The sequence below is a fragment of the Perna viridis genome, chromosome 5 (assembly GCF_037379345.1).
Source record: "Perna viridis isolate PV_CMFRI_1.1 ecotype Kerala chromosome 5, ASM3737934v1, whole genome shotgun sequence".
Lineage (NCBI taxonomy): Eukaryota > Metazoa > Mollusca > Bivalvia > Mytilida > Mytilidae > Perna > Perna viridis.
The window spans coordinates 39,269,208-39,295,229 of record NC_142449.1 but is presented as its reverse complement, the minus strand read 5'-3'; the positions used below and the strand labels follow the sequence as shown (position 1 = coordinate 39,295,229).

General features: G+C 31.9%; 1 protein-coding gene across 2 annotated transcripts; it reads left to right on the top strand.

Moving 5' to 3' along the window:
* On the top strand, positions 1 to 25,200 carry LOC148617441 (TBC1 domain family member 20-like). Of its 2 annotated transcripts, XM_088585050.1 has the most exons (10): positions 67 to 135; positions 1,159 to 1,282; positions 3,196 to 3,369; positions 3,899 to 3,979; positions 12,330 to 12,424; positions 14,266 to 14,357; positions 15,309 to 15,410; positions 16,184 to 16,325; positions 19,195 to 19,382; positions 20,730 to 25,200. In XM_088585050.1, the coding sequence occupies exons 3-10, from the start codon at positions 3,306 to 3,308 to the stop codon at positions 20,914 to 20,916; spliced, it is 951 nt and encodes a 316-aa protein (XP_088441176.1). In that variant the 5' UTR covers positions 67 to 135; positions 1,159 to 1,282; positions 3,196 to 3,305; the 3' UTR covers positions 20,917 to 25,200. The 2 variants fall into 2 exon arrangements, with proteins under 2 accessions (XP_088441175.1, XP_088441176.1); XM_088585049.1 differs by lacking the exon at positions 1,159 to 1,282 and having other exon boundaries at positions 1 to 135.
* Positions 25,201 to 26,022: the final 822 nt, after the last annotated feature.

Genomic DNA, 26,022 nt, shown 5'->3' with positions numbered 1-26,022 from the left:
AAAACAGATGGTTTGTTTGTAGTATTTATTTTAGTTACAAAAAAGAAAAACATTTGTCCTTGTATCCATAAGCGACATATATGTTAGAGATGAAGACCGAAAAGACGAAAACAGATGTTACTGATATCCCAAATGGTAATGATTTTTTGGTCGAATTCACTTGACCCATTCTAAAAATATATATTGAAATGATATCATAACTGTTTGCATTATTAAAATTTGCCGTATATTGTCAGTAGGCCTGAACTAAATACCTAAAAAGGGGGAGAGGATTCATTTGAGTGTTTTTGCCAAATTTTGGTATTTACAAAAATATTTTTTTTATTACAATTACTTTTATAGGTTTTAAATTTTCCAACTGTGTCTGTTGATATATTTTTTAATGATATCAATGAAAACCTCAAACATCATACAAGTTACCAAAAAACCTACAAACTAAATGTACATTATGTTTTTCATTAGACATTACTAGTCATTACTCCTATTACTACAATGTAACTAGTAGGCTATTGGGATTCCTTTCATCCATACCCCAATGTTAGGATGAAACCAAGTCAGAAAATACATGTTGTCGCTTGTCAGAAAACCTCTAGTACTGCTGGAGTAGTTTTTCATCACACAAGAAAACTTTTCACGACTTATACAGTCATAATAAATATGATCAGTTCAGATCATTTAGCCCTGAATATGTATGAAGTCTGATTCATGATCACCCGACAAACTTTAAAGTAGGAATCCCAATGTTAAATTTGCTGAGACACTTCAATTACAGGTGACTTTAGTTTGACTGCCAGTCCAAAATGGTTACAAGGAATTTTGGAAGGAGTAGCTAAAATTTTGGAAAATTCAGATCAGGAGATTTTGAAAATTATGACCAGGAGTCAAGACTTTATGTCAAAAGGATTTTTTCAATTATTTGCATATGCTATGGTGACTCCAAGTTAATAACTTTAAATGATGTATACATTCATTTTCTTTCACTCCCGTATACATTTGTATTGTACCAAACATGAACTTGCAGAAACATTCAGTGTCATATAAATATTTGGAGCAATTTACTTGTAATTATCATCTTTTCATACCTTAACTGGTAGTTTTAAGTTAATCACATGTTTATTACCCTTAAAGTCTGAATCTCCTGTTTTTATGTAATGTCAGGTTGGGATGAAAACAGATTGATTTAATATGGAGTAGGCATTGCCTGTATCAGTGAGCACTGTGAGCTTTACCATACTTTTACCGTCTGTGCAAGACATGAGAGAATAGCAAATAGGTTTTTATGGCAAGTGTCATATCTTTATTTACATTTCAGCAGCAAGCAAAATCAATATTTCCTTTGAAAATTTGCCTTGTTAAATACTGGGGGAAATGTTTTTTTTTTCAAAAATTTGAACATATATTTTTTTCATAAAGATCCCACCCCCCAGCCCCCTTTTCCTCTTGCTTTCAAAATGGTTGATGACTTTGTAGCACCTCGCCAAACTTTACAATTTTTAATCCTTAAGAGCATCTGCAGCAACATCATTTTCTGTTAGCGGGTCAGATTAATTTGTATAGATACCGGAAATTTAATAGTTCTGCATGGATGGTGGGAATATTTTACACATATCATGTGACGTAAACAAAATTCAGACACAACTGGCAGCTGTAAATTCCAAAAAAAGAAAATGATTGCCTTTCCTATCTTAGAAAAGCTCTACTTCCATTTGGATAATACAATCAGAGTTATATTTTTTCCGAGGTGGGTTACTTGTAGATTCTTGACACCAGCAACAATGAAACAGCGGAGATACACATACATACATCCACATTCTTCCAGAACTTTTTAATAACACATCATATTCACTTCTTTTAATAAGTCAAAAAAATAGAAAAGACTTGATCAATATCAGAAAAGATGAAGTTATTTTTATTGAATTGTAATCTTAACCTATAAATTTTTATTGTTTGATTTAAGGAAACAATTAATTTTCTCCGTAAAGACAGTCGCTTTTTGTTACTTCCAGGACGTGACTTTTTTTCATTAGTTTATTGGGGAACCTTAAGGAAAATAAGATAGTACATGTAATAAGTGTAGTGCTCACACCACTTCGCGCTGCTTGCTATTAACATTCTAGATAATCTTGTACTATAGTTTCTATATTTAACTAGAGGTCAAGAGGAGACCCCAAAAATGTGATTATTTATTTCCCAGGGCTCAGATGTATGAATGTATAAATCTATATCATAAAAACTGAATATAAGGAAAACAAGACATCACGCAAATACTAAAGCACTTGACAGGAAAATCATGTCCTTGCTCTACCAGCAACAGTTCGTCTAAAAACTAAAAAAAAAATTGAATCTTCAAGTTTTACACCTGATATTCAATGCTCTCATGAACTTAAATGTCATCTACTGCTTGCTTTGACTCATTGTCACTTATCTGTCTTCATATAGTTCCCTTTATAGAAGAAACCATCACTTGGCGTCTATCATCTGTCGTTGTTGTCGTCATCATCCGTTAACATTTTTTCAAAAATATTCTTTTCTGAAACTACTGAGCAGAAATATATTAAACTTTGCCCAGATGTTTCATAGGGTATCTTGCGCAAAAGCTGTGTTAAGATTTTTTATCTGTCAAAAAAAAACAAGGCCGCTGTTACTAAAAAAAGAACATCAGGGTCAGACGGTAGTTTTTCTCATATACCTCCAAAATCATTAGGTTTAGCCAAATTCTGATTTTTGGTCAAGTGTTCAGCATGATGAGATCTATCTGTGGTCAAATTTTCTTTTTAATCTTTTCTGCCATTTAGGAGGTATTGCCCTTTTTCGACGTTTTTTGCTATTTTTAATGATATTCCTTTAAAAAATCTTCCCCTTTGACACAATTTGACCAATTGGAACCAAACTAGGTATGAATGTTCTTTGGGGTATCTTGCAGAAAATTTTTTTTAAGATTTGTGATCTGTAGAAAAACATGACTGCCATTACTGAAAATAGTACATAGGGGTCAAAAACTATTAGGTTTAGCCAAATTCTGACATCGGGTAAAAGTGTTCAGCATGATTAGATCTATCTGTTGTCAATTTTTCATTTTTATCGGTTAAGCCATTGAAAGACAAAATTTAGCAGGTGAGCGATTCAGCTCCTGGGAGCCTCTTGTTTATCAGTCAGCATTCATTTGATAATAAGTTATCAATACTCTTCCTTCAGGACTGAACAAAAAAGCAAAACAAATTAAAAAGGCATTGCAAAATAAGGATACAGAAGTTTCCACATTCCAAAAGTTTGCTATCAGCTATGGAGGATTGGTTAATGATGAAATGAGGAGAGAAGTATGGCCTCGGCTGTTACAAGCAGACATTACCAACATACCATCAAAGCCAGGTAAAGTTAAATGTAATCTGAATTCTTATTAAGTGAATATCACCTAAATTAGCAAGTATATGTGCTTGTGGTCATTTACAACTGGTACATGTACTTGTATAGTGTTGAAGTTGAGGATAGTCTGTAAATATTTGTAACATGTTACATTTTGTATATCATGTTGTTTATATGCCATATACATGTATGTTGTAACTGGGTCATAACCTCATTTCCTTTATGCATTTGTACCAATAAAGTATTTGTATTTGTATCAAAGCCAGTAGGTACTTGTTTTTGTGAGTAACAATGTTTTGGTTTTCAGGCCTCTTTCTTTGAACATCAGTGAGGGTAGGGGCTTTTTTTAGTTTCACTGCTCCGTCAAAGTGCTTTTTTTTTACAAGACAAATTATAAAAGGATGCTTTTTGGTTTTCTTTTCTTCATTGACATGGCAGTGTAAATAGAGAAAGAGACTCCTTGAAATAGATGGAGAGATTTTAGAAACAAGAAATTATTCCAAGTTGGCCTAATAAGATTTTAATGTATTTTTAGAAAGTTCTGTTCTGAAGGAGCACAGGGATTACAATCAGGTTGTGATGGATGTCAACAGAACATTGAAACGTTTTCCTCCAGGTATTGACATGTGTATACATATTCATCATTTATTCATTTACTGTGGAAGAACTATTTTTCATGGGCTACCAATTTTCATTGTTTCTTTTTTTTTGTAGTTTAATCAAACCACAAATTAAAATTCAAAATGAAAGGAAAAATTTCCAATAAATACTGTAAAAGTACTTTTGTTTATGGGGTAGCAATTTTCATGGTTTATGTGGTTAGGCCAAACTTAGAAATTTGGTCCCCAACAAAATGGATTTTTCCATTGATGTGTATACTAAAAACCTCAAAACCCAAAACTTTTGTTTATTCCCTTATCCATGAAAATTAGTATCCATGAATTAAAGTACTTTCACAGCACTGTGATGACCTTTCAAAATCCATGAATTATTATCCAGCAAATCAAATCAGTTTTCAAAAGCCACAAAAAAAAGATACCAATGAATATACATTTGTAAGTATCTTCACAGTATAGGTGTAATCAAAGAATCAGTCAGATCATATTCATAAAAGATTTTAATGATATCAGGTACAAAACCAAAGAAATTTTTTGTACATTTTTGGCGATGTAGTAACATTCTTATTAGAATACCTTTCAGTAAGTAGTGTGGGGGCATATTACATATGTAGCCAAACACACAAGTTTTTTCATGTTAATAACACTCTTAATCAAAGGCTGTCAAAAGAGAGATGTGCATTTGTCAGTTCTTGTCAGTTTTGGTAAACCATGGACATATTTACAAACATACTGATGATTTGTTCTAATAATAATCATGTCATGATTACCAGTGGTTAAATTGTTCTACAGTTCACAGCTATATGAACCTTTACCTTAGCATAGTTGTAGCAGTATTTTACTACATGTACATATAATTTGATTAAGAAAACACGGGTGAATACTTAGTTTAATGACTGGCATACAAACTAAATATATCATTCTGCATGCTGAAATGATTCTTTCAATGAAGTTGAAATTGTTATGTAGAATAATGTCAATATGTATTGTACTTTCACTAACAGGAATGATTGTTTGATGTAGATTCAGGTGAAACACTACTTTGTTTTGATGAGAATTTTAGGACTAAACTCGTACATGGTGAGAATTCTAATTATACCTACCGCAAACAAAGTTTGAGGAGGGTATATAGGTTTCACCCTGTCTGTCCATCTGTCCAAACTATTTTCTAAGCAGCTTGCAGCATTATTATGAAACTTTGTGGGATGTAATATAACCACATGGGGATTTGCATACTGTCAGGAATTTATGTTTGGACAAAAAATGTAGAAATGATGTCTGTTGAGCATAGGCATTTTTCAGCAAAACTTGGTCTGATGCGTTACCCACAACTCCTCCTTAATGACTTGAAGGGTTGTTATGAAACTCAGTATTAGATTACCATATATACTATAAGCCAGACCCTCCTCTTCAGCCTTTACTATATGAAGATGTGCATATTGTCAGAAGTTAGTCAATATTCTGTTATTGTGTTGTCAACAAAAATAGTACCGATTGCTTTTTGGAGTTGGGTGTTTTAGAAATGGCAGCAAATTGTGTGTCAAAAGTGCTTTGTCTATCCACCGTAAAATTGTGTCCAATATGAATTGCATGTTCACATTGGTCCCCAAATGTACAGATTTCAACGGGCTGTGGGAGTAGTCCTGTTAGGGAATGTCTACTTGCCATTTCACACTATAATCATAGCACATGTCATAATTTGCATGTTCGAATGAGTTGACCATATAAGAGCAATGACATCAGCATGCACCGCACAACAAATTTGTTAAGTTTAAAATCACTGCACCTTTAGCAAATTGTGATAGTTCATCTATCAAAACAGTAATGGTTTGGAGATAAAACCTAAGTCATTTAAAACAGTATTTAGGTATCTACCTCGGTCATCTAACTTGGCATCAAATCTGGGTCCTTTGATTTTTGTATTGAAATCCCCAAGACAAATCACTTCACCATCAAGCTTATATGTAGAGTATATGTCATGTATGATATTGACATTTTCTCTGAAGAGTTCAGTGTCCACAGAGGTGGCCTGAAGATGTACAGCAAAATAAACAGTTTCTCGCAATTGGGCAATTGAATTCAATACCAATTATTCTATCTGAGTTAACTTCAATCTCACAAACTATATAATGTTTAATTCTGATTGAAACCAGGAAAGCAACAGTTTTCCTGTTATTACTGCATTTTTGGTTTAGTGATGCTCATTCCTCAAACCTTTTTTACATAAGCTTTGGAGAAAGAGTATATTACATTACTGAAGCCAGTTTCATCTTTAAGTGTTCTTGGTACAAATACATGTAATTATATTTTGGTTATCGATTGCAATATTTATAATCTAGATATTCACAATTTTTTGTGACATTTTCAAATTTTTTTCAAATTTTGTTATTGGCAGATTGATATTCCAAATTATCAGTAATGTCAAATAAAGTAAAGTTGCAAGATAAATCATTGTGATTTTTTGGCAGGAGAAAGTCTGAGAGTGAAATTACAGAATTTTTTACGCAGAGAAAGTTTTATATTTCACCAACAAAATCTATATAGTAAGTTAGTTTAAAAGAAAGTCTTTAAGTTAAGTTCAGGAATAGAAAAGACAGGAGGCTGAGACCCCTCATTTTTCTTATGGGTTCATCAGTTGTAACATTTGGTAGCCTTTTTGCTTCCACCATTTATTGTTTTTATCAAAAGATTTCTGAATTCTAGTGCTACAGTTCAGTATTAATGGTAGACTGTTTCTCATTGACTGAGTCAATCAGTTTGAAAGTTTGATCAAATCTAAACATATGAAGGGTATGTCCTTGATATAATGATAGTATTCAGTCTCAATAAAATAAACAAGTCAGCATTTTCTAGTGCATAACAGGTAATAATCAGTTGTACACAAATAGTTGCTTTAAACTTAAAAATGTACTTTAAAAGAAAAGTACAGGGCAAATAATGCAAAATTCTATTCTACAGAACAATTGCTTGTGATGGAAAAGAAATCTGTTTTTAAAAGCATAAAGTCCAGGTTTTTATGACCTAGCAATTTAATATTTCAGAATTCAATATGCAATATGACTTTTGTTTAATAATTGTTATACGTTTTAATGCATTTCATTTTTTAAGGCTTAATATCATTTACTAGTAATGAGGGTATTTTGGATACACCATTAGTTATTTATGGGTAGCAAGAATCAATTTATATCCTTTACTTTATTTGAATTGCAATTGCTATCCAATATGTAAAGCTTTTTATAATAAAAATGCACATCCTGCATTTTAAGAATGAATTCTGGTCCTACTAGAAATATAATCATAGAGGAAATGATCTTATTAGTTATGATCTGTCGGAAGTTAAATTTCAATGTTCTTTTGTTTAAAGCATTTACCATGATATGGAGCTCTTTCTGACCTACTGCTTATTATATGACTGCAAAAATATTTTTCTGAGGTATAATGGTATTAGGCTGTCATCGTTGTTGATGTCATTGTCATTGGCTTCTGTAATCTTTCATTAGCTTTTTGGTAACTTGAGTAGAACTTATATGATCTTTTTGAAATTTTAACACATTACTCCTAGGGACATGAAGGTAAGCCCTAAAATTGTGGAGATTTTGGTCCCCACCCCCTTTGAAAATAAGGGACTTAAAGGGTGAAAATAGTTGTTAGAATTGATAATCTGATTTTGATGATTCCTTAGTCAATGTGTTCCTTTTGAAATTCTGTTTTGTGAGCTTTTACAAATTGGCTTACCTCAAACTGTTTCCAATTTATAGGGGTATGGAATTGGGTCATGCCCCTTAATTTATTGTCCAATTTTGAAATTTGTTGTTAATTAGATTCCTTATGAAATCCCTGCTAACATTTTTCAATCAGATTTCAGATATCTCTTACAGCTTTTGAGTTATATAAGGCAGGAAGGACTGAAAAGGTGACTTTAGTTTATTCACAATAACTTGAGTTAAACATCATTTCTTCTTGAAATTTATATGCAGTTTTCCAAGGGACATGTCAGTGGTTTCTTTATTTTTTAGAGGTTCTGTTAGGTAATGGTTTATCTTATTTTGATAATCAAAGGCAAAGGAATAAAGGAATTTGATAAGCACCATGAGAGCTGAACTTTTTTAATTGAATTTCAAATGTTTGTGCTATATTGTGTTCAAACCAGTTGTTGTGTCTATAATGAACTGTAAGTCCATGTGCTTAGACTTGTTAAAACTAATACTATGTCTACAGTTACCCCAAGTGAACAGAGTTTGACATGCTGCAGTTAAATCATGCTGTGTTTGAATCTCTTTTAAATTTTTCCCTCATAGAAGGATGGATGGGTTTGATTTTGGGGGTTGACTTAAACTGTTTAGGAATTGCAGGCCAAAAAAAGGAACTTCTTTGATTCTTGTCAAATATTTAATCCTGATCTAAATGGCTTGTCCATACTTGCCCCAACTGTTCAGGGTTTGACCTCTGCAGTTATATCAAGTTGCAACCTATAGAGCATTTTATTCAAAAATATTTTCATTTGAACTTACATACATATGAAAGTAAAATTCACCTTTAAATCTTTAAGCCATGAAGAATATTGAACCTGTAAAAAATTATAATTTGTGGAAAGTCCCTTCATCTCTTCGTACAAATTTTCATTCTTTTATAATCTATTAAAAACTGTATGAATGATGGCTTCCAGGGGTTAGTTTATAAAGAATTTGTTGTGTTTTAAAACTATTCAATTTAATCTATATTTAGACCCATAAATATGTATGATATATGATACACATGTATGCCACATCAGGTAATTTATTTTTAATTTTTCACAGCAATTTATCATTTTGCTTATCAAATAAAAACAGCCATTCAGGGCTATTGACAAGGTCTTGCAATTTACAAGTTCTGGAAGAGTGCTGATGACCTTCATTATAAGTAGATATGGTAGAGTACATGTCACCTCATTGGAAAGTTGAAGGACAATATGGTGATATATAATATACTCTCTGATATAGTAGTATATCATATTTAGATTAAAATATACCTTTTTTTATATACGTATTATAAGTGTATGTTTAAACCCTATATCGCCTACCCCATATCACATCCTTAAACTTATATAGCATACCCTATATCGACCTATATCAAATATCTTATAACGCACCCCTACACAGAAGACACTTGAAGTAAAGTTAAAATATATGATATAATGAACATGACATGTCAAAATCTGTTTCACATGTGGTATCAACCCTCAACCTATATCACCCCACTGGCCAGTGGCCCTTGGGGTGATATAGGAGTCTCGGGTTGATACTGCATGCGATTCAGATTTTGAGATGTAATATTCAGTATATAGTACCTTACACATTTACATGTAGTAGAAATGAGCAAGAAAATAAATTCAGACATGTTTTGAATGACAAAGAAATTGTCAATTGACCAATTCTACAGATATTTGAGTGTTAAGCATAATTATAGAAAGTTTACTCCTACTATGTTAGCCCATATGATGATTTGTTTTTTTGTTTCCCATTATTGCCTGCTGAGAAGCAGCAGAGGGACATGGTATTGTTTGGTGTCTGTCCATCTGTAAGGTCTTATTGATGCAAAATCTCTAAAATCATTTGACATATTCTTTTGATATTTATTGGGGTGCACTGTTTTGAAGTGTAGATGTACAGACCACCTCCCCCTACATTTTGAAAAGGCCCAATATGTTTGAGTAATGGGGCGGTATTCATCATGTTCAACAATAGAAAACCTTGTGGATGCACTCCTCTGAAGATGTTTGAGGAATATATAATGTTTTTCCAGAAATTTGTGAAGGCATGGTTCTTAAAGTATTTTGAGGACATTCAAATGTCAGAGAAAGATATGTTTGGGGTATCTCACTTTGATATGAGGGCAATTTATTGACTTAAACCTGCAATAAAAGATCTTCACCCCATTGTGATATTGTTCAAGTATCATAAATGGATGCCAACACATCAGGAGTACATGTTGATATGTTTTTAATTAGTTAAAAAATAGTAAATTTGATTGTAAACTTCTTAATATTCATGATGAGGGAAATATTGTGCTTAAAGATGAAGGCATGGTGCAGTGCTATGCTAAACTGGTCTAAGGAAACTTCTAATAAATCTGAAGTGTGGATGTACATACTACAACACTTTTTTTATTTCTGCAAATTTTGTATGGGATGAAGATGTTGTTGATGTAACTCCTTTAAAACAAATACACTATAATATCTAAATCTTATACATTGTATCTTTTAACTTTTGAATTTTAACAACAAGGGTCTTCTCTAGTAATATTTAATAAAATTAATCTGCCAAAGGGAAGCATATATGGCTACAAATATCTATCCTGCTGCTAACATTGTATTTACCGTACCCTTTGATACATGTGTAGCAGTCATTTTAATATCCCAACTTGCAAAGTGGGGGATCAAAGTGAATGGGCTATATACCTCAGCCACTATTTATTGAAATTTTAACACCCAAGAAGAATTCTTTTCCTTTCTTATTCTTTGATGTGAAATACATTTATAAATCAGGATGATATTATTTTGCAATACTGTTTTATTAACCATAACGGAAGCAGAAGATTGAGGGTACTATAGAGCCTTGTTTGATCCTCCATTTCCATAGGAAATGCCTGTACCAATTCAAAACCATTGCAGTTATTTCCAACTTTCTAGTTTTTGCCAAGATATTGCCATTTATTATACATATTTATTGACTATTACCTAGAATTTGTCAGTTTGATAACTTTCTTATTACCCTTTATTTAAACATCTATAAACCAAAGTATGTAAACATTTGTATCTGCAAAATATTGTAGCAATCACAAAAATAAAGGAAACCATGATCATAACAAAACTGTAAATAAAGAAATTATTGCATACATTTATTAATGAAATATTGTGTAAGTATATAACCAAAATTTGTTTTAAATTTTTATGACATCAACATAATTTCTTTTTATAAATCTGAAGTTGTTTCAGAAAATTGCTATTTAAACCATGCTTTCATTTTTACAGTAATAAAACATCATAGAAATTTTTGAATTCACATTATTCAAGTTTTATAAATCAAGGGTTACAAACAATGGGATATCAGACTCCACATGACCAATGCAAATAATAATAGTATTAAACAAGTGAAATGCAGCACACACACTTAAGTATCAGTCCATATAAAATTCAGGCACTACCAATGGTAGAGGTAATTTATAGTGCAGAAAAAAACAAAGTTTTTATGTCTTTAGATACAATATTTTTCTGTAACTGTAGTCCTTCACTGTAAACAGGTCTATATTTTTTTATAAACTGTACATTCATCTTCCACATAAATCAACCAAAATAAATACAATAACACTTACAGAGGACCAATTTCATAAAAAAAATAGCAATTTGTTGTCTATTGTTAACTGTATATGATGACTTTCATCTGCTTTTAACTATATTTATTTAAGTTCATATATTGCTTTATTATGCTTCATGTGTGGCCTTTAGTAAAACTTAGACTGGTTGTGTGGTCTGTAACTGTTTGTAAATAAACTCAGACTGGTGCTGTGTGGTCTGTAACTCTTTCTAAATAAACTCAGACCGGCTGTGTGGTCTGTAACTGTTTCTAAATAAACTGAGACCAGCTGTGTGGTCTGTAACTGTTTCTAAATAAACAGAGACTGGCTGTGTGGTCTGTAACTGTTTCTAAATAAACTTGGACTGGTGCTGTGGTCTGTAACTGTTTGTAAATAAACTCAGACCGGTGCTGTTTGGTCTGTAACTCTTTCTAAATAAACTCAGACTGGCTGTGTGGTCTGTAACTGTTTCTAAGTAAACTGAGACCAGCTGTGTGGTTTGTAATTGTTTCTAAATAAACTCAGACTGGATGATTGGTCTGTAACTGTTTCTAAATAAACTGAGACTGGCTGAGTGGTCTGTAACTGTTTCTAAATAAACTTAGACTGGCGCTGTGGTCTGTAACTATTTCTAAATAAACTCAGACCGGTGCTGTGTGGTCTGTAACTGTTTCTAAATAAACGCAGACTGGTGCTGTGTGGTCTGTAACTGTTTCTGAATAAACTGAGACTGGCTGTGTGGTCTGTAACTCTTTCTAAATAAACTGAGACTGGCTGTGTGGTCTGTAACTGTTTCTAAATAAACTCAGACCGGTGCTGTGTGGTCTGTAACTGTTTCTAAATAAACTGAGACCAGCTGTGTGGTCTGTAACTGTCTCTAAATAAACTGAGACCGGCTGTGTGGTCTGCAACTGTTTCTAAATAAACTTAGACTGCATAGAACCACTTCCTGTCTGGCTACATCAGATATCTTAACAAACTCACATGAATATACAGTGTACTATTATGTTTTTATAGGAATGGATGAAGATATCCGACTTTCCCTACAGGACCAGTTGATAGACCTTATTGTCAGAGTTCTAGTAAATCATGATGAACTACACTATTATCAGGTACTGTGTAGTGTTATTTAAATGTATAGAAATTGGTATTAAAAAATTGTATATTCATTTATTTTACAGTAAAAGCTATCTAAACCTAACCCTGAATAATGTGAACCCTGTCTAAACTGAACCCTGAATAATCTGAAACCCTGTCTAAACCAAACCCTGAATAATTGAACCCTTTCTAAACCATACCTTGAATAGTCTGAAACCCTGTTCAAACTGAAACCTGAATAATCTGAACCCTATCTAAACCAAACCCTGAATAATCTGAAACCCTGTCTAAACTAGACACTTTTATAATCCTTTTATATCAATTTAAATGTATTATGAACCTTAGTGGTGTGGAGTGTTCATATCATAACTCATACGTTATGCCAGAGCTTACCAAAACTATGCAGACTTTTTGTGTCACACTAGAATTCTAACAAATAGTCTTCTGGAACAGGGTTATGTTGCTATATGATTGAAGTCATCACTACAGAAGTTTAATGGTCATCATCATGAACTCATGGATTGTTATGATGTATCCATCTGCGCCATGAAAACTTATTTGTTCAACGTGTCATAGTTTTCCTTTCCTCTTTTGTCTACCCCAGACTTGACTTTTTATTAGCAACTTGCGGGTGTTTCTATAAAAGCAGAGGACGCTTACCCTACCGGTGCAGCTGGTTCATGCTCCCAGTTTTTAGTGGAGTCCCAGTTGCTCATTTGCTTTTGTTGCTTTGTGTGTATGATTTTAGTTACTGTTTAGTGTTCTTTGTTGTGTATGTCTGTTTTCCATGTCTGGTCTTTGTCCCTGTGTGTAAGATTTTAGTTACTGTTTAGTGTTCTTTGTTGTGTATGTCTGTTTTCCATGTCTGGTCTTTGTCCCTGGATTGCATTTTTTGATTACCGCTACAACCTTGGTTCCCTTTATTACTCTTGAGTACTCCAAACATCTGTCTAAACCAAACCAATTTTAAAGTCCTAAAGGTTTTTGTTAAAAACAGATTTCACTATATCTGTTGTTTATTGAAAACATTAGCTTAACTACCATAAAGACTTCATAAATATTTGTTTCTTTTCAATTTGCATTATTTTCTTACCATATAAGGAGGTTTGCAGGTGTTTTTTTGGTCCAAATATATGGGCCACATGCTTAAACAACTAAATATTTTGTCAATAGTTTTCTTTATACACTAGGCTGTTTAAGTTGTTAAACCCTCATGCAAAGAAAATTTAATGAAATCAATTGTTTTTATTAATTAGGCAGTGTGACACATTTTTGTTCCATTTTTTTTTACAAAAAATTCCATGTGTGAATGAACTGCAAAAAAGTTTTGTTGGCATGGAAATCACATACTGTATTAATATTTTGCAAAATCGTATTAGCCCAAAGCCCCACAAAACTTGAAAAATACTTAAATCTGAGAATATTCTTAACTTCTGTGTCAACTCCAATCAAAGTTGTTGAATTTAATGACATCACAAACTGTTAAGAATTTTCTCAGACTTAAGTAATTTTTCAAGTTTTATGGCACTGTGGCCTGGTTGTAGTAAGTTTTCTCCAAGCAGAATTTGATACAAACTGAAATACCTCACTGTGAAAAAGTGTGTAAATAGACCACTTAGAACAGTTTTGTCAGTATTTGTTAAAACATGTGGATATTGTAGCAATGCTCTGAAAATAAAGGGATTTTTCATACTCATTTTCTATTACATTGTACTGGTAGTTTTGTTCATTTTCAGGACTCCAAAAATTTGCCAAATTATTTAAGTGTGTGTTTTATATACTCACTCGAAAATTTTTAAAAATATGTTTACAATAAGAAAAATTAAAATATTATGGTATTTTGCATAATTTTTAGGGTTATCATGACATCTGTGTGACAGTATTATTGGTGGTTGGGGAAGAAGAAGGGTTTGCACTGATGGACATACTCTCTCTCAACCATCTCAGGTATCCTTAAAGTGAGATAAGCAATTTGTAGGGAGAATCCTTAATAAATCAACAACAATGAGTCATCATGTGAAGTAGAGAGTTCTAGTAAGAAATGGACACCAAGTGATACAGGATATTATTTTCACAATTAGTCAAAATATGTTGGAAAAATTGCTAGTTAAAGATACACTGATAATACTGTGTGATTTGTAGGAGATATTGTAAATTTCATTCCAGTGAGACATTCACTATATCTGAGGTATTGTAACAATTACACTTAAAGGTTATGCACATGTGCATGGAAGTGTGATGTTTTGAAAGGAGTATTCAATATAATATAACATATATTGCTGGCAGCAGAGTTTGATTCACTGAGTAACACGTTAGAAAATATATCACCCTCGACTACACCTAGGTTGGCATATCCACCTCGTGTGTTACTTTGGCGTATCACCCTCTACTGCAGGCAATATGTGTATAGTTTTCTGTTATCGCAAAGAGTCTTTTTTTTTGTCCCAAAATATTTTGAATAATGTATACCCAGCACGGTAGTCTTCACTAAGTTTGTTGCCTAACTGTTACACCTGTTTACCTTTAGAACAGTTCGTATGGGACATTCTCCCAAATTGACAAAATTGTCACATGTAGGATATTTTTTTTGTATAAGCAAATTGTCGATGTAAAATTTAATTTCTTTAAGTATTTTCAAAGAAAATATAATAATTTTCACCAAAACCGCCCCCAAATCTTACATTTGTATGTGGGAAATTTTTTATTTTTCATTAATTTTGTTGGAGTCTCCCCCTAATGGGGATGGGTTAACAGGTATGTAACTGTAGTAGTGAACAATTTGAATGAAACTTTGCAGAAGAACAAACAACAATTAGATAAAACTATCCAGTTTTTATCTTTGAGAAACCATATGTAAAAAGAATTGTAATTTCATATCTTAGTTTACATGTATTTTAGAGACTTTATGGACTCCAACATGGACAGGACAAAACACATGTTAAACTATTTATATCCTATAGTGGGTAGGGCTAATCCAGAACTCAGAGAATTTATGGAAAGGTTTGTGATTTAACACTAGATGAGTATCAGCATCAGCAAGTTTACAATGCTCAGCACTGAAGGATTTTATTCAAAATCTATTTGAACTCATTGTGGTTCTAAAGCATTTGAAATACAAAAGACATAAATAAAAATACTCATCACATTCTATAGTATGTTTTGTATATATATGCCCTGACATGATATTGGCTGTTAGGTTATCTATAAATAGAAATTTATTGACTTTTAATATCAGACAAATATGACCAAGGTTTGCTGCTGTTTACAAAGTGGAGTTATATAAAATCAGAATTATGTGCAGAAAAATCTATTTGGTGTAATAAGTAAAAAAGACTGCAAGCAATTGAATTTGTGGTAAAGTAATCTTTTAAATGTAGAAAAAGAATAAGTATATATCCTTAAGTGAGTTTATAATATTCATTATATTAATAATATTCAGTTTTATTAATCATAAAAAAGTCTTAGAACAATGTGAGGAACTCATATTTGCCAACAGTGGTAAACCTATTCATCAGTTAAAAGCTCTACAAAGCTTCTATAAATTAGTGAATTTGTGCATGTACTTGCATTTTTATTCACCATCATTAAGTAAAAGTTTACACATTTTCACTCCTTGTAAAATTATGTCTTTCAATAATTTAAAAAAGAAGTATTTATTGTTATACACTGATGTAGAATTTAACCATATCCATCTTATTTCCATGCATGTAAGAGAATGCAGAAGTTTTACCATTTTAGCACACAATTGTTGATTTTTAAAATGTTATTTTTAGATCAGAAGTTGGTACAGTGTTTACTTTGAGTTGGTTGATTACATGGTTTGGTCATGTTTTAGATGATATACGACACATTGTACGGCTGTACGATTTCTTCATTGCTAGTCATGGTTTGATGCCTATATACTTAGCTGCAGCTGTAAGTCTTTGCATTGTAATATATTTGACAACAGTCCTGTAACAATTACAATAATAATAGGTATTTGTAATGATATATGTCATTTAAAAAACACAAATAAATGATCTCAGAATAATGCTAGTATCATTATTTTAATAGCATTCCTAGCCTACAAATTCTTAAATCCAAACTAGTAATCATTTTGATATTTCAGTGAAATAAGTTAATGTCGTTTTTATACAGCTGCAAAATGGTGTTATGCTGTTGTCTTTGGTGTTGACAAATTGGTGTCTAGACAATAACTTGAGTATGGCTGGATCTTTATAAAATTATACCATAAGGTGTTATGCCCCAAAAAATAGGCTGGGATTGATTATCAGGACAGTAAGTTGACTAAAAGTTAATGGATCTCTGTGAAATTGTACCAGGAAGTGTCATACTTCCAAAGAAAGTTGTTATTGTTTTTGAGGGTTGTAACCGGCACCATTAGTGATTAAGGGGCCGAAAATTTAATCCAAATTATATTCAGAGCTGTATTGACACCCAAGTACTTACATGTTTTTAAATTTGTTCATCAATTAAGTTCTAGAAATTCTAGACAGAGTGAAAGTAACATATTATTTGTTCCACTAGCCCTAACAAAATATTTCAAACGATCATTCATTATATCAGGTAGTTTATTATGGAACAATATGTCAACAAATATCAGAAATAATACAACAATAGAGAGTTTCAAAAATGCATATCTAGAAAATTATTTTTGTCATTTAATTGTATTAATTTTAGTTGTATTTTATTATTTATGTTGTAAACTATGTACATACAATGTATATACAGGACTGTTTTGTAAACTAGTCCTTGGATTTAATATGCTTTTCTATCTAAATGAAAGATATAATTGTTATTATTATCTGTGTTTTCCCCAGGATTTTTGGATAGCGCTGTATTAAGCGCTTGTGACATGACATTAATATAGGTCCTGTGTTGAAAAGTACCACATCATATTTAATGTGTTATTTAAAAACTGATCTGTGTATTCAAACTGTAGTTTGCTGTTTATGTTTATATGAATTATTGATAGTCAAATATTTTACCATTGAACTTCAAGTAATGATAAGTTTAATACTGTTTTTTTTTTCTTTTTTATATTTAACACAAAAATTAAAAAGACATTGTATCAAATGATAAGTAATTCTTCCAATTCATACACACCCAGGGTTCTATATTGATGTTGACCTTGCTGACATTATACCCATGGAAGGTAACAATCTTACATTTGTTTAAGGAAATCTTTTGAATGTGATATTCATTTGATTAAGGATATTCTCTATTAAAGTATTTGTTGTAGTCTTTGTAACTTTAAATGTATTTATAGATTTAGAATTAGCTAATACTCTGGTCTTAAAATTCAGTTGTCAGTAGTTCTGAGCTAACAAGGTTGACTGGAAAAAAAAACATAAATCTTATTCTTTTTAAGTTGACACATTAGTTGTTTTGTTATATTTTTTGTTATTATTATTAACATGAATTAAGTTTATTCATAACAGAAACCCCATCTACAATCTTTTAATCATGACTTAAGTCCATATTTGTTCATCACACCTGTAGTATTATCTTTAGACTTGGGAAATTTTACTATCTATTTCTTCATTGATTTTGCCCCCAAAAACCATGTGTTCTCGAGAGTTGAAGGATGATACACAACAATGTGGCAATGTAAACAAAAGGCAGCCATTTCCTTTTTCTTTTTAAAGTGTTTAGGAAGTATCTAATTGAATAAATACTATTTTGAAAGTTTATACGTTCATTTATAAGGTAAATCAGTTTCTAGATGTTAAATCATCTTGTGATTGTGCAAAATTTAACCTTGCATTTATAAATAGCCTCATGCTTTTGGTCAGGGTTGAGTTATCTTTGATCATAATCAGTTTAGATAGCCTCAGCACATAGATATTTGTGTGTGGTTGACATCGCCCTTAAAATTAATTGGTGGCCAGGTAGGGTGACTGATTAATAATCTTGTCAGCAATGTCATAATTGTGCGGTCATGTAGTGATCATTTTATTCACATGGTAGAGATTTCAGTAACTTTTCTGTTATATTAAACAAAAATTAATTAATGAACAACAAAATAACCTATGGTATGAACAATGTTTTTTCTCAAATGCAGAAAATATACAAGTATATTGTTAAATTATCCAGCTTGTTGCTGTAATTGAGTGAGTGAAGAGAAGGGGTCCAAATCCCACTGAGGGAGCGACCAAATTTGCAGTACTGCTGTAACATCTATGGCAACACCGCCTGCACAAAATCCAGCACCCTAGACCACTCGGCCAGCTAGGCTATATAAAAAAAATATAGCTTTCGCTGGCCGAGTCATTCTTCTTCGTAGGATTAATCTAGGGCTATAACTTAGTACATGATGTATGGTAGTACAGGGCAGTTTATCTAGGTGTTATTATGTAGGATAGAGGATCGAATTAATGATGCATGTTACAACAAATTAATAATATACTAACGTCTCAGAATGTGATGACTCTATTCGCTACACTGCTCCACCAGATCAAATTGATACAGGGAAGATATGTAAACGTATAGAAAGGTCTGAAAAATTCTCAATGATGTTAGAACTGTCAAATTTTTCGTCGTTCCCTCCGCGGGACTCGAACTCGTACCACTGTGACATCTATGGCAACACTGCCTGCACAAAGTCCATATTGATTTGTTGTGACATGCATCATTAATTAATCATTTATTTAAGGCACTAAAAATTTTGCTCATTATATATTTTATTATAGTGTATTAACATCTTTATCGGTATCGTACAATCCTTTAGACTTGTATTTATACTGTTATTTATATAACTATTTAAACTTTCTTTGCCTTATAGATTGTTTTACACAGGAAAGATGAGATTTTAGCTAGTGAGTGTGAAATGTGTGTTCTACATTGTCTGTTGTCTAAAATACCTGATAACTTGCCATATGAAAAGTTGATAAGTGAAGCTGGTGACCTGTTCATTCAATATCCCCCAACACAGCTTGCTAATGAAGCTCTAATGGCTTACAAAAGAAAACAGTAAGTAATTTGTCAAACATTTGCTTGAACATTCATGATTTTTATACAACCGCAAAATTTAATGTTGTATATTGGTAGGGAGCTGTCATCCTCTTGTGTGTCATCATCATCAGTAAATACTTTGCTTTCATGCAATAACTTAAGTTGTGGTTGACCAATTGTTATGAAATTTTGATATGGTTTTACTAACCACCAAGGATAATTCCTATTCAATTTGGATTTTGTGGACCCTACCGTTTTAGAATATGTGGCAAAAAATTATGTGTTTTATTAAAACACATGTAGAATGTTTGTTTTTCTTCTGACTTTGATTATTCCTATTTGTGTTCCTTATTAGATTCTGGTAAACAAATGTATCAGCTGATTTGATGCATTTTGGACCATTTTTGAGTTATACATCTAAGGGGGTCAAAGGGGCCACACACACACAAAAATTGACTTTTTTTTTTAAATTTTTGGTTTGATTTTGGAAAAAAACTTTTGATTGGATTTTTTATGAAAATCCCTGCCTGCATTCATCAATCAGATTTCCTATATCTCTTATGGCTTATGAGTTATAAGGGGTCAAATGGGCTACACACAATATAAGCCAACTTTTTTTATTTTTGGTCCGATTTCAATTTTTTTTTTTTTGATTCCTCATTAAAATCCCTGCCTGTGTTTTTCAATCAAATTTCAGATATCTGTTATGGTTTCCAATATGTTAGGAGTCAAAGGGGTCGCAAAAAATCGACTTTTTTATTTTTGGTCTGATTTTGAAAATTTTTATTTGAATTTCAAATTTTGTGCAATATAGTGTTCAAACAAGCTGGTGTGTCCATAATGAATTGTAAATCCCTATGGGTAAGTGTGTCAAAAACTAATATTGTGTCCACACTCACCCCAACTGTTCAGGGTTCAACCTCTGCAGTTGTATCATGCTGTGCTCCACAAAAGCTTTTTATTGTACACTCTTTAGCAGTCCTTTTATAGTGTCTGTTGACTTCCAATTATACCAATTTCTGTTTCTCTGTTGTTCCTAACTGGGGTATATGGTAACTGAATAGGTGGAGTATTTTTATATGCCATTTTGTGATAGAAATATTCTGGAAAATTGCTGTCATCTAAATGTATATGACTGTCAGTCAGCACACACTTAACCTTCAGTTTTTGTACAAATCTTAATTTTCTATTTTTGGAAAGAGGTCCACATCTCAAGATTGAAAATTAGTAGTCATGTAATTATAATTATATATAATAAGCAGAATGTTGTGTTTTCTTAGCTATAACACCAATGCTACTACATTGTTCAAGTGCAATTAACTTCAAATCAGAGCAATTTAGAATCTTATATTCATTTTATTGTAGGGATGCAATAAAGGGTAGGAGAGCAGAGATTCAGAAACAGCAAGTGAGTGCCAAAAGATATCACCTAACGAAATTGTTCACACAAGACGGATCAAATGTTCTTGTTAAAGTGACATTATGGACCTTTATGGCGTTAATGACAGCTGGACTTTGGACTATAATGAATACATATAGAGATTATGTATAATGTTAGGTTGAGGTATATTAATTGTTTTATTTATTTTAGAGAAATCAATAGAAAAGTGATACCAATATTGTGATTATCTGTGTCACAAGATTTGTAAAAAGTATGGGTTTTTTTTGTTTTTGTTTTTTTTTGTTTCTGTCTTAAGTTCAGGTTCATGTATTATATGTCTGTGATTAATTTGTTTGTATTTTGTCCTTTTTTGTTATGTTCATTTGGACAATGTAAAAGCACAATAATGAGTGAACCAGGACATTATGTTTCCGGGAGTTAGCTGGATGTTTCCAGGAAAAAGATGTTGTGAATCAGATTTTAAAATCACATTTCCAGAAAAAAAATTTTCTACATTTCTGAAAAAGATATTTTTTTGGGGAACAAAAAATTGAAGGTTATTTAACAAAAATAACTGTTTAAAGTTACAAGAAATGCCTCTTCTGTTCACTAGAAGACTTGCCCCCACTTACCAACATGGAGGTGGAAGTGGTCTTGGAGCAGGATATTTGTTTTAATTTATTACAATGAAAAGTCAGTACTAAAGTCATCTCGAATATGATAATTTGATGAATTTACTGAAATGTGAAAAGTTCTACCATTATGTTAAACTAAGCAAAACTTTCCTAAATATCAGTCCTTGCAGAGTTCTTGTTCCTGAGGTGTCATACAAAATAAACAGATATATCTATTTCATTTTATTAAAATAAAAAGTTAAAATCACCTCAAATATGATAATCTAATAAATTTACTACAAGTTTGTTAGCACGTATGATTTACACTCAAAAACTGTTCTAAAAAATAAGTCCTTGCAGTGTACTTTTATCTGACATGTCATACAAAATCAACAGTTATCATTATTTACAAATTTGATGGATGGATCTACAGTATGTTTTCTCCTTTTCATGATTCTTTATTGGTGCTTACACTGAAAAAGTTCTTGTTTCAATGTTAAATGTACAGGTTCCTTGCAAAAATAAATATTAGTTATGTACACATGCTGTGAAAAAGCTAAATAGGGAATTTTTAAAATTACAACACAAAGGATAAACACCCAAAGCCTGGTAAAATTTATTTTTTTCAGGAATGTTTACTTTGATTTTTAAGAAACATAGAATTTTTTTTCATAATTCCTTCAAAGTAATGTGCCCAAGTAAAATATACATGTACATTTTCAAGATTATTTTTTACAACATTATTACAACTTTCTTGAACATAATTATCTCCCTTTCATATTCACTTAAACATTGATACATACATGTAAGTATCATTATAGAATAAATCTTGAAAATTATTTAAAAAAAAACTTCAAATGGAAGAAATAATATTTTTAAAAAGGGATTTGGATAAAGAAATACATGTGTCACTCATGTGTGCACGAATGTCTTAATGACAAGAGATTAATTTTGAGTAGCTTTAAGTTGAAATTGACTTTTTACTTGTTTTTTTTCTATCAATTAGTCTGAAATGTTGAATGCCAGATTTATTTATTTTCTGATTTTGCTACAGATTATGCCCATATTGTTTGTTTTGTGAATTTTCTCATTCTATTTTGTATTTGGTCTTCCTAGTTACATTTTCAGCTCACATAGATTGGAACATTAATTGAAATGATAAAAAAATGAAATCATCCAATTCTAATTTTTATTTAGAATTTGCATTGCATTAGAATAGTTTTAGTTTAAGGAATATGACACTAAGTAGGGTTGAAGATACAGGTTTGATAAAGGAAATAAAAGCTTTTTATATGCCTGTATTTTGAAGGATATATTAAAGTGTATAGTTTTCTATTCTTCCACATGTAATGTACTCTGTCAAGCTGACCAATCAAATTGCAGGATTACTCAGCATATTTCACTCCAGTAAAAGTTATCCATTCTTCCAAATGTCAAATATGATATAACACTGTATTAAGGGATATTATCCCCCACTTATTTTGTGATATATTGGAATCACCTTGTCCATCTGTCATTCTGTCTGTCCAAATTTCATTGCAATTATCTCAACAACCAATAAATAGATTGATGTTAAATTTGGTGTGTAGATTCATATATTTGTGGAACTTTGCCATTTTTAAAGAAATGAATTGATAGTGAAAATTTTTGTCACAAAATCTCTGTTCCAAATAGATGTATTGATTTCAAATTTGGTGTGTTACTTTATATAGAATAGGCATATGTTAAGATTTTGCTTGCTTTCTGATATCAACTTCCTGTACAAGTGGGGATATGCCTTGCATGAGGCGAGCAACTTTGTGTTTATCTTTATTGATGAAAGCTGTTTTGTTTTTCATTTCTGCAGATTTTTTTGCTTTGAAAAAAGGACCTCTAACACACAAAAAAAAATTAGGATTGGATATCACAATCTTTAGCAAAGTTATTTGTGTAATTATACTTGTACTGTATGTCTTTCATATCAGTGTTGTAGGAAAAAGATGCTGTTACGTGTCAGTTTTTTTGTCATGAATAATGTTCCTCCATTGCTTTGCTGTATTCATTGTTATCATCAGTATTTCTTTAGGGCATTCAAAGTCAATTTTTTGTTCTCAGGTGTTTTATTCCCAGAAAAAAAAAAGATGAGATTACTTTTTTATATTGTATGAAGCTAAAGAAAATGATGCAAGATGTACTTTTTGTTTTTGTACGGCTGAAAAAAATTTTAGACATATAATGGTATCATCCTGTCATCGTCATCACCATTGGTATCCTTTAACTTTAGTTTGTTTATGATAACTTGAGTAAACCATATCCAATCTTCTTGAAATTTTAACACATTGTTTCTAGGGACATGGAAGATGGCGGCTTTTTCCCCCCACCCCTTTTTGAAATAGGGGGCTAAAAAGAGGCAAAGGGTTGTTATGAGTAGAATTGGGAGATAAGTGCCTAAGGACCAAGAAATTAACTTTGAATGGTTTAAGATTTTTACTTGTCCTCACTTTTTTCAGCTCATATAGAATGTATTTTTAATTGAAAAATCAAGATACTGACAACTGTGTGGCTGGTTATTTTGAGGATGTAAAATTTTGTGATTTTCAAACAAAAAAGGTATTTGAAAAATTTTGCTGCACCAAGTACTTAAGTAAGAGTTAATATTCCGTGATTTTTTTTTTACGTCTAGACAGACTGCTAAAATATGCCACTATTAGAAGCTCAGGAAAATTACCTGCTGTATGGTATTAAGGTTACAGACCACCAATTCAACCAATGAGCATTTGGAACGTACGCAAAAATAGTCCTACGCAGAAATTACCCCTGTTCCTCATAGTGCTGTGAAAAAAGTTCTCATCTTATTTAAAAAATTTAAACAGTTTCTGAAAGGAAAAACATTTCTGTACATTTTATGGGTGCATTTTGCTTCTTGTGATGTGAAGCCTAATCTCCATAATGATTTTTAAATATACCCCTATCTTGTGAAAACACTGGGATTTCCCATGCTATTTATAGACCCTTCACTTCCGGTGACCAGTACTGCACTGCAAGTCTGCTAACCCCACATGCCATTCGGAGGATTGTGAGCTGACATATGTAGAATCATGCTGATATATAGTCCTCCGCAGGTTAAAGTTAAGGTAAAGTCCAGAGAAGCCATTGAATATTGTGAAATTAGCATAGAAGCCTATGGAAAGTGGAATTAGTGGTTTTTAGCCTTAATAGATCAATATAGGACTGAACAGGCTAATTAAATGTATGTCCATCTGTATGTAAATACCAGAGATTGTCAGTTATAATCAATTTACCAAGTCAGTAGAAAGGTACACTTATTTGAAAATCTGCTATGATCTTATTATCTGCTAAGATAACGGTTTATTATTTGCTAGTTTAAGTATGAGGAAAAAGAAATTTTACATGGTAAATAATATTTTATGTGTAGAACTTATTGAGGACATTTATTATTGTGACTTTGTTGTATGTGATGAATGCAATTTCAATTTTAGCAATGTGGAGAAAAAATTCAGTTTGGTAATGCAAAAAATTCCATCATGTTATTAAAAATTAAGAATATTAAAACAGTCACATTTTTTGCAATGATAAAAACATCACAATAATTTCTGAATTCACAGTAATTTATTCAAGGGCATAATTTCATGTGTGTTTTATTTTCATGTATTTCGGGGTTTTTTTAACATGAAAATGAAACTGGCACTTTTTTACCAATATCCTCAAGTCAGTGTAAAGGTGATAATATAATTGTCAATTTATTCTTGTTAATAATGTCCAGACAAATGTTATAAAGAATTGTATTGTGCAATATGTTGTCATATTACTTTATGATAATATAATATGACATTTTTAACAAGTGTTGTTTATCTTATATTTTGAAATATTAATGTATCCTGACTTTACCTGTGCACCTTTATCATGTTCTAAGTTTTAGTTGCACCAAGAATTTACATTTGTCTAATCTAGATCATACTCCCAGTTTATTTTAATCGAGTCAGGTATTCACATTTATCTTACCCTACCAATGCACTTGGCTTATGCTCCCAGTTTTAGTGTTCTGGGATTACCCTACCAGTACACAGGTTCATGCACCCAGATTTAGCAGAGTCTGGTATTTACATTTGTCTTACCCTATCAATGCAACTGGTTCATGCTCAAAGTTTTAGTATGGCCTGGGATTTACATTTACATGTACTCTCAACCTGCAATTACACCTGGTTCATACTCCCAGTTTCAGTAGTCAGTTTACCAGTACAGTGGGTTTATGTCCCTAGATTTAGTAGAGTTTGGTATTCATATTTGTCTTACCTTACCAATGCAACAGGCTTGTGCCACCAGATTTAAAGTCTGGTATTCAAATTCACTCTTGTCATACAAGTGCACATGGTTAATGCCCCCAGATTTAGTAGTTGTATTCACATTTGACCTACCCTACCAGTGCACCAGTTTCAGTAGTCTTGGGTTAACATTTACTCTTACTCTACCAGTGCACCTGGTTCATGCTTCCAGTTTCAGTGTCTGGAATTAACACTTGTCTTTCCCTAACAATACAACTGGCTTGTTCTACCAATTTTAGTAGAGTCTTGGTTTCACATTTATCTTACCTTACCTGCGCACAAAGATCATGCCCCCGATTAAAGTAAAGTCTGTGTTCTACATTAAATTTATTCATGGTTGT